At 39.4% G+C, this 13891-nt stretch overlaps 1 protein-coding gene across 10 annotated transcripts; it reads left to right on the top strand.

Annotated features, from left to right (window-relative positions):
* Positions 1-1929: 1929 nt before the first annotated feature.
* On the top strand, positions 1930-5032 carry LOC149255151 (putative F-box protein At2g36090). 10 transcript variants are annotated; one of them, XM_089460340.1, is made up of 4 exons: positions 1930-2359; positions 2777-2962; positions 3211-4459; positions 4790-5032. In XM_089460340.1, the coding sequence occupies exons 3-4, from the start codon at positions 3460-3462 to the stop codon at positions 4813-4815; spliced, it is 1026 nt and encodes a 341-aa protein (XP_089316466.1). In that variant the 5' UTR covers positions 1930-2359; positions 2777-2962; positions 3211-3459; the 3' UTR covers positions 4816-5032. The 10 variants fall into 10 exon arrangements, with proteins under 10 accessions (XP_089316466.1, XP_089316465.1, XP_089316458.1 ...); XM_089460339.1 differs by having other exon boundaries at positions 1932-2359; positions 3211-4519; XM_089460332.1 differs by having other exon boundaries at positions 1935-2351; positions 3211-5032.
* The last annotated feature ends 8859 nt before the right edge of the window (positions 5033-13891 follow it).

Here is a 13891-nt window from a genome sequence, read left to right as displayed (position 1 = left end):
TTCCTAAGAACTTGAGATTATTCTAATTTTAATAAACTCCTCATTATTATTTATAACATTCATTTATATATAAGCAAATTTTGTTTAGCAAAATGATCCATTACTTTTAATAAATTTAAAAAATTAGATTCGTGCCACATGGGTCCCTGCCCACCAATTTCCTAAGGATTTGAGATTATTCCAATTCTAATTCCTAAGGATTTGAGATTATTCCAATTCTAATTAAGTTCCTCATTATTATTTATAATGTTAATTTATAATTCTTTTTTATTATAAGTTAAAGTTGACCCATAACCTTTTTATACATGGTTAATCAGGAAATGTGTGCATTAGTAAGACATTCTTGGTGTTGCAATAGTTTTTTGGTTATATTTATGAAGTCTTCGGCTATATCAAACACATTACTATTTTTAATGTAGTTGTACTAGTTTTTTCTTCACAAGTGGGAAAACCTATCATAACTCACTTGTCAAACCACTAGTAAGGACAACCATCTCTCACTGCTAACTGCGAATGCAGGCTGACTCATCACTGCTATTCAAGGAAAACCATGCCCCCTGGAATAACCCATTGGTGGTTCGTAAGGGGGTAGACTTCACCACTGCAGATGCAGACTTTTACTCTTGCCAGATGCCTCTGAGTCTTGGGTCGTTATCATGCTTCCTTACTTCTGAGGAAGACAAGCACTTAGCCACGCGGAAGCAATTTTCAAGCATACTCTAGACTCAACTGCTAGTTTTTTCACATGTGGGAAAACATATCATAACTCAGTTGTCAAACTAGTAGTGAGGACAACAATCTCTCGTTGTTAACTGCGAATGCAGGCTGAGTCATCACCGTTACTCAAGGAAACACCACCTGGAATAACTCGCTGATGGTCCATAAGGGGGCAGACTTTCACTCCTCCCAGATGCCTCTAGATCTTGGGTCGTTTACCTATTTCCTTAGATAAGAGGTAGACAAGCTTTTAGATAAGATAAGATAAGATAATATAATTATATTTATGTCCAACTAATGACCACAAAGTAGGTCAAAGGGACTGTTGAATACATTGATGTATATACAAAGCCGGAGAACCAAACGGTCTCCTACAAAAGATACAATGCATGAAGTAAATCAAAGATACAATGCATGAAGTAAATCAACATCTGGCTCTAGTGGAGAAGATCTAGGACCTAATAGGTCTGAGGATCAGACCCATCTCTCCTAACATCTGAGGCTGAATGAATAACGTTGAAGAAACTCAATAATGTCTGTTGGCTCGATGAAGAGCCAATGGCAAGTGCAGACTGTGCACTAAATCATGTCCTGGGGGGTTCACACATTGCTGAATGCTGGAGGACCTAGTCTGTCTCCCAGGAACGGATCTGAGACGGAACTGCTGATGAGATCTCGTGTAGCAAGGTGAGGTCCCATGGATCCTCACTGACTTGGAGCTTGGATACGTACTGGTATCAATCGATCTCTTGGTGCTCCTGTCTAGGGGTAGTACCCTGAAAAATGTCATGATCCTCTGTGTGGGGTCTAGTCTGATGAGAGGCTAAAGAATATGCGCTCGAAACCTAAGAGCCTCCTGCATATATAGGGCCAAACATCTCTGATCGAAGTACCTAAAAAAGTCGGCGAAGGTCCTTTTAGGAAAAATAAATAAATAAGAGCACTTTTAGGGTATACTCCCGAACTACTAATTATATATATAAACTATACTTTTTTCATTTATTTGAAATTTAAAAATGCAATAACAGTAATTGCGTTGTCCAGAACGGTTCCATTGTGAAAACGTTGTTTTTTGTGGCGTATTATGCGCCCCGGAACCGCATGCTTATCCGTTAACACCGACTTAAGGAAGACAACTGAACTACTCTAACCTGAAAGCCGGTTCCATTGTGAAAACGTTGTTTTTTGTGGCGTATTATGCGCCTGGGAACCGCATGCTTATCCGTTAATACCGACTTAAGGAAGACAACTGAACTACTCTATAACCTGAAAGCCAAAAGGATACTGTACAAAAGGCCCACAAGGTTGCTTCATATTCATGGATAGCGAAGTGTCCAGAACGCCTAGCTGGGTGTTTGTACCGTATTATGCACGACGGTCCTGCATGCTCGTGAGTTATCACCTACTACTTGGAGACACCTAAACTACTGTTAAGTTGAATGCGAAAAGAGAAACTGTACAAAAGGCCGACATGGGTTCTTGGTAATTCAAAGGTAGAAAACTGTGCAGAACGCCTAGGTTGGTGTTCACACAGAGTGACTTTTTTGAGAATGTTTAGTCTATTTAAGAGCAAGAGGGGGCAGAGCCCCTTCAGGGGTATTGCAGCGGTATACATGTAAATGAATGGTGCAAAGGTACGCAGGTAAAAAACGAAAATAGAAAGGGCACTTCACTTTGAATTTGAAATTGTCAAATATGACAGCTGTTTTTATCAATGTTTGAATTTGAAATGTCAAATATGAAGAATGTTTGTATGAATTTTCAATGAACATTTGATTGGATGCACGTCATAGGATAAGGATTAATGGTATCCACGTTATAGGATTCACAATGGTGGGAATAGATCAATATGGCATCTGATTTGAGCTATTTAATGTCCTGGGTTGTTCATGGATATTTCTGTAAAATCTGTACTGGGTTCTCAAGGCTCTAGTTAGAATGTAGGGTTTTTGAATTATGTTCAGCTTTGATTGTATATTATAAGGGGGTTAGGATTTGGGTATGTAAGTATTGGTTTTATTTGTCTCTGATTAATATATATGTTTTCATTTCATCATAGGTTGTTATGGTCCGGATGGGTTTGATTGGAGAATGGATATCTGTTTCAGTCACTTTAAAACCTATATTTCAGCAAATAACAGAAGTTCAGATTGCATGTACTCTGTCTCGAAGCAATTGATCACCTTTCTTGGTAATATGCATGGGTATAGTCAGAACAGGTTCAGAACTAATTCATGCTGAAAGGGTAACTGAAATTGATAGATTGTGGATTTTGGACTCTCTAGATAATTTCATCTGGTTGCCTCAAAAAAGCTAGATATAGGGACTAAATCTCATACTCTTGCCTTGCATCGGTAGATAGGGCGAAAGTCCATATTGATTTTTAACATGATCATTTTGAAGGGATGGTAGCTGCATTCTTTTAAGTATTACAAGTATCAGATTTTTTTAAAAACAAACAAGTAATCTATGCAGGATGTTTTGTGTATGCAGAAATAGCCAGGAGGGATGCATGGAAGGTGATACTGGAAGGTTATGTTGCTCTGTTAAACATTGGTGAAGATTATTCTTTGGGTGTTAAATTCCTGAGTCCTGGTGCATATTTTGCTTGATACGCGTGTGATTTTGAGTGGGTGTGATGAATTATTGTCTCTATTGGACCTTTATTGAGGGAATCATCTGCACTTGAATTCTAGGCGTGGATGTGTTCTTCAAGTTGATGTTTTGGTTGAATCCTCAAGAATGGAGGGAATCATGTCTTTGAATGCTGACCTAATTTGTGAAATCTTGAAGCGGGTGGATGGCGCAACACTTGCCAGTGTAGAATGTGCATCCTCTCTCTTCCGTTTTGCAACGAGAGAAGAGCACGCTTGGGAGGAACTATGCTCCTCAATGTGGCCTTCCACTAGAAATGAAGAAGTAAGAAGTTTGATTTTTGCATTGGGTGGGTTTCGGAAGTTCTACAGAGATTGCTTTCCAATGGTTCTGGATGCAGAGAGTTTTTCTACTATTCACTGCAATTTGGGATTCGGCAAATCAGAAAATTCGCGGTCCGAATACTGTGATAAAGAGCTCCATGGTGTTTCTCCCTCTGACTTCGTTTCACTCGTTGATTTGTATTATAGAGATAAAGCAATTTATTCCAAAATACTTTGGGGAATCCCGGGCGCAGCTGATTGTAATGGCTGGTTTTCTAACAGCCCTTTCAGTATTGATTTGCTAACTAGTTTTGACAAAGGCGAGAATGGGGAGGGCCAGGTCAATATCTCCTTGGCAGATGGGTTGCCACAAATCACATCTCTTGAGAGGGAAAGGAAAGATGGGAAACTTTGGAGTGATCTCTGGGACAACATAAGACTTAGTTGGATCCTCGTGAATACAAAGGAAAAGCAAGCAGTCAACATTTCAAGCTGGAGTCCCCTAGGGGGACAAAAACATTGGCCTACTGAAAAGGATTTCCTTTTACTCTTTGGTTCCATTCTTCCTGCTCATAAAATTCTGCCTTTAGGGGTTGTTCAGGGTATCCTTGCGATGAAGTGCAGAATTCCAGATGATGATGTTGGAGAAGGTTCTGATATGACTCTGAAGCTGACTGAGCTTGGCATGCGGTTGGAAGACATGGAAGGTGCCCATGTAAATGGAAGGAACAGTCTGCTCATTCTTAAAAGAGCTTTGAGCTGCCACAGAACTATGAACTACAACAACGTCTTAGCATCTTATCAACAATTTTTGAAAGCACAGAGTGAGTTGAAAGACGAGAAGATGAAGAATGAAAACTTGATTGATACACTTTGCGCTCTAGGTGGAATTACTGCATTTGCCATTATTTGTTTCCTTATTCTTTGAGAAATAAATGGCAGATGCTATAGTGTTCTGAGACCTGTTTCTAATCCAGAGAGAACTGCAGATTCTTCGTGTCCTAACAATTCATCAATATGGTGCAACATCTCAGTCAGAGTTACTGAATTGAAAGGAGCTTTATACAGCAGAGTAAATGTCTTATGTTCATTCAAATATTTGTAGCTCCTTATTCGTTTGTCTCGTGGTTTCAATTTGTGCTTACCTGTATCAGGCTGTCTTCCTCACCGAAGTTGCTGAACCAGCATATATTAGGCTGTCTTCCTCACCGAAGCTTGCTTTTGCTGACGCCTTGTATGATATTTGCGTTCCTCTACCTCTATACAACTTTGCATATTCACTTCTTCCATGTTATCATCATCAGATTGTTGGGGAAAGGTATTCCTGCTTAGTGCTTGATTTAGCAGTCAGCTAAATTGAAATGGAAATATTGGTCAATAAAATCATATTGTGCCTATTTAATCTGCCTAAACACGAGTACCTAAGATGCTAAGAAACGTGTGCACACTGCCAATCTGGGCTCTCTGAATTTGAGCCAAGGATTGGTAGTTAAATCAGATTTTTTGAGGACAAACAAAATTTTGAGAACTCAAGGACGTTTGGCTATCCAAATCTGAAGTCCAACTTTGGCCATGTCTAGCCAGGGATAAAATATAATGAACATTTTGCTTTGCCGAAACCAAGAGAAAGCTTTGTTTGAGTATGAAAGCTGTTTTCTGTGTGCCTACTACCGATTGATAATTATCACAAATGCTTGTAATGGGTTGAATTGGAAGCCAAATAACTCCTTAAAACTGCCTTGCTGATTAGAACCAAAAATCTTTGTTTTTCACCTGTTTGTGAAGTTTACATCAGGTTAATTCTTGGCATTACTCATTGTAAGAACAGAGAAGGGTATTAATGTCATGGAAACAATTTAAAAATGTATATATGTTAGACATATCTGACTTAGCGAGGGCATTTTTTAGTAAGGCATGTGGAAGGGGTACCGTGGAGGAGTCTAAACACAAAAATCCCAACAATAGCTGTCTTGCATGATCAGTCCTGCCTTCCAAGCACAGTAATGGGCAGTTTTTAGGAACGCATGTGGAAGGGGTAGCATGGAAGAGCCTAGGCACAAGAATCCCGACAATATCTGTCTTGCATGATAAGTTGTGCCAGGAAGGCATGTGGTACCATACCTTCCAAGCACAAGATCCAATTTATAAGAAGGCATGTGGAAGGGGTACCAAGGAGAAGCCCAGGAATCCCAACAAGAGCTGTCTTGCATGATAAGTTGTGCCAGGAAGGCATGTGGTACCATGCCTTCCAAGCACAAGATCTAATTTTTAAGAAGGCATGTGGAAGGGGGTACCATGGATAAGCCCAGTCACAAGAATCAAGATCCAATTTTTAGGAAGGCATTTGGAAGGGTTACCATGGAAAAGCCCAGACACAAGAATCCCAAGGAAGGGATGTGATGCCATGGAGGAGTCCAGGCACAGGAAGGCATGTGTTACCAGACACAAGAATCCCAAGGAAGGGATGTGACGCCACGGAGGAGCCCAGGCTCAGGAAGGCATGTGTTACCATGGAGGAGCCCAGCCACAAGAATTGCATCAGTAGGAAGGCATGTGGAAGGGGTGTACCATGGAGGAAGGCATGTGTTACCAGACACAAGAATCCCAAGGAAGGGATGTGAAGCCACGGAGGATGGGTGTGATGCCTCAGAGGAGCCCAGGCACAGGAAGGCATGTGTTGCCATGGAGGAGACCAGGCACAAGAATCCCATCTTTAGGAAGGCATGTGGAAGGGGTACCAAGGAGAAGCCCAGACACAAGAATCCCAAGGAAGTCACAAGAGTCCCAACAAGAATCCCATCTTTAGGAAGGCATGTGGAAGGGGTACCATGGAGAAGCCCAGACACAAGAATCTCAAGGAAGGCATGTGGTACCATGGAGGAGCCCGGGCACAAGAAGCCCAAGAAAGGCATGTGGAAGGGGTAACATGGAGGAGCCCTGGCACAAGAATCCCAACAATAGCTGTCTTGCATGATCAGTGGTGCCTTCTAAGCACAAGATCCAAACTATAGATGGCTACCACAGGGATGTTGCTTGTCACTGGCAAGATTGGAACTCGAGGACCCGTGTATGATGTATTCACTACTTTGCCATTAGATCACAGGCTCCGTTATATAATCATAATTCTTGAAATAGCTTATATTTTGGATTACTTTTCTGGAAATAGGAGAGTCTAGCATCGGATCCTGGAGGCTTACCGAGAGGTAGAGTTAGCCTTCATATCTTTTGGAGCATTTCCAGTTGTCTGTAACTGAAGTCAACAAACAACAAAATCCAGTAATACTTGTAAGGATAACATAACAGGCTAGTATATGTAATGAGCTTAATGTTCCTTCTGTAATACAATCTTGGTCCATAAAGAAATTTAAAGCTTTTGGTGAAGACTTTTCCATTGAACTCGAACCATACAGCAAAATGCATCCCAACTCTTTCATTTTACAGTTCGCTAATGTTGAAAGGATTAGTGTCAACTTTTTTTCCTTTTTCAATGTGTAAATGCTCCCAAAGAATTGGTATCAGACTTTTCCAAGTATGTTGAAACTCCAGAAATGTACAGGTTTTCTGTTACAGATCGTGGACAAATCAAGATAAAGATGATAGTGCCAATAACTGTACAACTGATAAATGTATTGAAAACAAGTCCTGTAATACAGCTCACAACTACTGTGTTGACTCCTAAAACGTCCTTGGATTTGAAATTTACCTGTTAATTTGATATTCAATTATGCCATGCTAGGAAAAAAAAAACATTTTCTGATCAACTCTTAAATTTTTTATCATAAATTGCTTCAATAGCATGAATGCTTCAAAGAAAATAGCATCAGCCTTTTTGAAGAAGTTAGAAGCCTATATATAATCAGTCGGAACGGATTCGTGCAAAATAGCATTGAGACAGCATTCTCTGTTGATTGAAATAAAGAAAAACTGCAGTTTGAGCAGATATTATGGAGCGAGCCACTTTCAAGTTGTCTTCTGTAATCCATATTTTCAGACATGATGTGTTTAGGGTAGGTTAAATGATGATGCAAGATTCCACCATCAAAATGGATAAATCTGTTCACTAATTGTGACATAGCGGCAATCAGCGAGGAGATGGGCTATATATTATTGCGGAACCCTAGGTTCAAAAGCCTACTGAGAATGGATGAAGCCAGGGGCAAGTCTTGAGTGATTTTAATGCCATAAATACAACACTCAGCGCGTGGTGGCTTATCCAAAGGTACAGCTATAAGTTTCCAGTAGAAATTCCTTCATCGAATAAGGGAAGGAGCCTGAAATGAGCTTTTTTGGAGAAATAGTAAATTACTCTATTGCCCTTTTATAGAATGGATATTTTTATGCAAAGAACGTAGATTGTTTCTTGTGATTGGCTATCAGGGATGCTAAGTTCCGACGCCTCAAAATAAAAGGGGATAAACTAATGTGCTGGATTATAATAGTGAAAGCATAGTGAAAAGAAGAATGTAGAATTTACAAAGATTTTGCACATGGAGCTCTATATTCTTTTACAGAAGGAAAGAACTCTGATCCTAAGAACTAGGATGATTACTAAGCAAGCATCGCCGGGAATGAACATGTACTCTAATTGCAAAATACTTTAAAGCATAGCTGACATATTCAAGTATGGCCCTTGGACAAGCGCTGACCAAGTAATTTTTTTTTGGGCTAATACTCGCCCTACTCACAAGTATTGGGAAGTAGTCATTAAAATGTTTATGTTTTTTGTTTTTTGGGGTAAATTGATCGGTAGATTTTTATTAATATCGAGATAAAAAAGTTTACATTATAATGGTTTTCTCAATACTTCCCAAAAAACATTCTTTTGAGTAATTACATGATGCTTTGAACTATCCAAAAAACAAAAGTATAGAATATCATAGAATTGGTTTTGTTGTGTATCCAACCTTGCTACTATAAATTGAAATGAGTTGGAAAAGTAAAGTATCTACCATAATACATACTTGTCATAAAACCAAAAATGACTAAACATCATGGCACTAAACAACCCAAATTTTACCCATTGTAGACCAACACTTAGATTTCTTGGTGGACTTTTTAGTCCAACATTATGACTGGCGATGTGGCAGTAGAGTTGGCCTAAGGTGAGGCTTGAGCTGGAGTGTTGATAATTGCAAACTCTTCCTGGTGTTCATTTGAATCTATGTTTGAGTCCAAGACTATATAGCGTTCTATGCGAGACAACTAAACAACTATATCATCCAAGTTGTATCTAATATCCCTCAAAATTTTCTTTATATCCTCCTGACCTGCAAAGATCTTGTAGTTGTCTATTTGCTTATTTCTAATAACCATGCTGAGAAGTGTTTCCAGGTGATGAAGATTGATGGAATGAAGGAAGTAGATCCTTTGCTTACGAAACTTCCCCGGGTTTGGTACCCACTTGAGGCTACTACCTCTGAGAAGTAATAATGATCCCTGAATTCTTTAGCCTCTAACTAAAGAATTTCCTTATGGACCTCCAAGGGCACTACTTCAAAGAAATTTGCTATAGATTGCCAATCAAATAGTTTTCGATGACGCGTCGAAGGAGACCCCGAAGCACCACCTCTGTGGTTGGGAGGGTGTAGCCGTGGAGCCATGAACACAATGAACCTGCAATACAAAGAGCTAACACTTGTGGTATAATGACCAACTTCAATGGGTTGAACAACGTGATGGTATAGTGAGGTGACGAGAGGGTTCTATAAATGTAAGGTTACATCAATGAATTTGAAGATTATACTGTGAAGACAACCATAGACCCAAATAAAACCATATGGAGAAGGTACCACGGTACCATACTCCACACACCAAGATGGGACAACTTAAAGAAATTCTAGCAGGGTTCGAGTTGAAGGGGGTTGCAAAGGGGAGGATTGTAACAAGTTCAAACAATGAACCAAACTTGGAATTGTGGAGAAAAAGAACAAAGAACATTGACCCTTGTGAGAAATAAACATCGGAGCTTGGAAACTGAGAAAACACAAGTTGTTATAGTCAGCAAACAATATATCATCCACCATCAACAAAACTATGACAGGACCAGACATTAACAATATTACTAGAATCCTAGGACTGAATTGTAAGAGATGGGTGCACCTTTGTGAGATTGTAACCAAACGTTGCTTTGACACTATGAAAGAGATACAAGAAGAGATTACCCTACTGTCAAATGTTGACCCGACAACTATGAGGCTAGCACAAGACCATGCTTTAAACATATAAGTGAAGACCATGAAACAAATACTTCCGCAGGACCATTCTTTAGCAATCTAAGTGAAGACCAAGAAACAAATACCTTTGCATCTGTGTGCAACGTGAGAAGGTTGTTGATATACAGAGAACACTATTTGGACCCAAAACCTTCGCCACCTTGAAACCATATCCATGCTAATATAAGGCACCTAAGATGTAAGTGTGTGAGCGTGTAGAACAAGGATAGGTGCTAGTACACTCTCCATTACAAGCTAGGTGCAGAGAATGAACCCATAGTCCAACCTTCCGAGATTGTTAACCATAATTTGCTCATAAATGAGCTTACCTCCGTTGTTGGAGGTGACTGCAGATGCATCCAATCCGCCATGAGAGGGGAAACCCATCTCTAAACAAGTAGAATGAAATGTATAGGTAGGCATTTTACCACACGCCGGTATTATACCTCCCACCTACTCGCATTTAAGTCGCTTCGACTTAATTAAATGTACTCATTGTTGTGATATCAAAACTTGCCACGCTAGTATCATGCACCTCTAGGGGTGAGGTCTATCGCTACCACCAAGGGCCACCACCTTGGTGACCACATAAATTATACGTATGCCCATTATGATGAGACCCTTGTTAATATACCACCGATGAGTCTTAGAGCCATAAAACACCATTTTTCATACAAATTCTAATTTATCTCCTAACTATAATGAGGTGGTCGAAAAAACACCCCCATTGAGGATTTGTACTCCCAAACTGACTTTATCCTATTCTATACATTGCTTTAAAGCTGAGGCATTTGTTCTCCTATCCATCACCAACCAAGTTTCACCTAAAGCTACGTGCCTTTTTGAGCTACTCCAATTCGCCAATACATCGGCTGCCTTATTTCCTTCACCCCCCCGCCCCGCGTATTTATAGGAATAACATAATCAAATCTCATCAACAAAACCTTTATGTTGCTTACCACCTCCTGAAGGTGCCAACTATGAATGAGTTTGTCTGTCCTATGCCCTTGTATCAATTTACAGATTGTTTGGTTGACTAATTGAGAGTCGCCATGAACCTGGATGAGATGAAAGCCTTCTCTTATAGCTATTTTTAATTCTCTCTCAAGTGCCATGAATTATGCTAGATTGTTAGTTGGAATACTGCATGAGAAGGCATAAACATGTATTGGCTCTGAGTTTCCATCTCTGAGAATGCCACCATAACCTATTATTCCTGGGTTTCCCTTTGATGCCCCGTTAAAACTTAATTGGATGAAATCTCTAGGAGGAGGCATAAACAAACTATAGTTGTTTTCCTTACGTCCATTGTTCTTAACAGGAATGGAGACCCACATATTAGGTGAAATATAAAGTCTTTTTAATATACTAGCCGCAGGCTCGTCCATTTCACCGTCCTCCCTAAGTAGGGGGGATGTCAACATCGTTTCTTGAATGTTTTTGAGGATGGTTTCTTGTAGAAGCAATATATGCCTTCCTTTCCCTTCACAGATTCTCAAGTTTTTCTCCTTCCACAAACTCCGCCATGTAAATCCCAAGACAATATGCCAGGCTCATAAGACCACTAGATTCTTATACTTATGTTCATACCATTGCTCTATCCATGATTTATATGTATGCTACTAGGTAGCGAACACCCAAAAACTTGTCGAACAAAGGTCCACAAACTCTTGGCAAAGGGGAAAGTGATGAGGAGATGGTCTGCAATTTGCTATGTTTGTAGACATATAACACAATATGATGGACCCTAAAATCCCTTCCTTCTTAGACAGTCCCAGGTTAAAGAACATCCCCATGCAATTAGCCACAGGAAGGTTGAGATCTTAGGCCATCCCAATTCTTTCCACAATGTCCTCCACATGGTGCTCTTCTCATGAGGTTGATCAACCTGTAACAGAGAATATGCTTCTTTAAGAGTAAATGTCCCTATTTGTTTTTTCCCCCAATGCAAAATGTCTTGTTTGTGGGACACTCGTTCCCTTCTGTTGTCGAGTATTCATTGAAATTCCCCCTGATAGTGAATGTTGTTCGAGTTGACCCAGTGTCCCTTATCCTTCCATTATCTCTAGTATGGATTTTGTTGAGAATGATTCCAATAGTATGCCACCTTAATATCTCCTTGAGTTTTCATTAAGTGTTTTATTTCTTGTAACTGATCATTGCCTTCCAATAATGGGAACTATTGCCAAGAGTCTTCCCAAAAATATGTTGTCATCCCTCTTCTGACCTCCCAAAAAGCATATTTTCTTATAATTTCCTTGCTCTTTGTGCCCAATTGTAGATACCAAAACCATTTATGTAACCTTCAAATCATAAACAACCTTCTTGAGTAGTGTTAGGCATATACTTTTGATTCCAAATTTGCTTCCAAAGTTGTGGATCCCCCTAGACCCAAAGCCACCACAACTTCATGACATATGCCAAATTAATAAAGTGGGGGTCTCTAAGACCCAGTCCTCCCATCTACTTTGTTGTAATCAGTTTATTCCAACCAATTAATGCCCACTTTCAGGTTTTAGAGGAACCTCTCCATAAAAAAATTGTCCAAATAGTCCTTAGTTATTGACAAACTGTATTTGGAATGGGAATTATCAATAGTTGGTAATTAGGTATTGCTTGTAAAACCACTTTGATCAATATTAGCTGACTGGGAAAATTAAGTGTTCTGAAAGCCCAGTTATTGACTTTGCGTCGAGTTATGTCTATGATACCTTCCCATATAGTGACTCTATTGTGGTGTAAGACCAAAGGTACTACCAAATGTTTGGAAGGTAGGTGGTCTCCATTGAAACTGAGAGCTTGAGTTACCTTGATTTGAATAATCGCTGGACAATTGAAAAAGAAGATATTGGACTTATTGTTATTGATCAATGTACTAGAGGCTTCCATGAAGAGTTGTAAGAGTTTATCCACTCTTTTCACCTCCCTCCATGTAGTTAGTGCAAATAATATGACATCATCAACAAATTGTTGATGGGAAATCAACAAATCCTTCCCATATAGACATAGACCATGAATGTGTCCCACTTCACACGCTTTACCAAACATACGACCAAGACCTTCCATTGCTAAAATAAAAAGAATGGGCTATAATGGATCTCCTTGCTTCAATCCTCTAGAAGGTTAAAATGTAAACGACGACACACCATTAATCATAATAGATATAAATGTTGATGAAACAAGAGATCCTACCCACGAGATCCATTTCTCTGAGAATCCATAGGCTCGTAGAACATGTTATAAGTATATCCAGCTTAAATGATTGTATGCCTTTGATAAGTCTAGATTGATAATCATACCTAGACATTTGGATTGTCGTAAAGAGTGTATGATTTCCTGCACAACAATAATTCCATCCGCTATCTGCCTCCCTTGCACAAATCCTGATTGATTAAGGGATACTAAGAGATGAAGAATAGGTTTCAACCTGTTGACTATGACAAATTAGATTATTTTGTACAACCATAACATAGAGTTATACGCCTAAATCCATTTGGGTTTTCAGAATGCCCTGATTTCGAGGCCAATGAGAAGAAAGTTGCATTTAGCGCCGGATAAATAGATTTTGACTTTCTTTATTCTTCCACCAACTCATGTATTTCCTCCCCTAAGAACCCCCAATAGGCTTGAAAAAAATCTTATGTGAACCCATCAAGTCCTGGTGCCTTGTTCTTGGGCATATTCATCAACACAAATTCTACTTCTGAAAAGGAGATTGGTCTCATCAACGCTATATTTTGTTCATAAGTTATAATGCTTGGTATATTTTGAACTACATCTAAAGATTGTTTTCTTCGATAACTTTTGTATGTGTAGAGATCATGAAAATAGGTAACCAATTCCTGCTCAATATCCTTATGTTGTAGTTTTCTTTCGCCATCATGACTCATCAGTGAGAAGATCCTGTTGTGTTGGCATCGTTGAATCGTGGCATTATGGAAGAACTTAGAGTTTCGTTCTACCTCTTACAACTATTGTATCCTGGACTTTTGTTTCTAGAGCAGATCTTCTTGTCTTCTTTGTTGCTCTAAATTTCGAAGGGTC

Source organism: Pinus tabuliformis, chromosome 7, assembly GCF_031772625.1.
Source record: "Pinus tabuliformis cultivar Carrire ecotype Pingquan chromosome 7, CPIR1, whole genome shotgun sequence".
NCBI lineage: Eukaryota > Viridiplantae > Streptophyta > Pinopsida > Pinales > Pinaceae > Pinus > Pinus tabuliformis.
The sequence above is the reverse complement of the archived record's forward strand: the minus strand, read 5'-3'. Positions and strand labels throughout refer to the sequence as shown.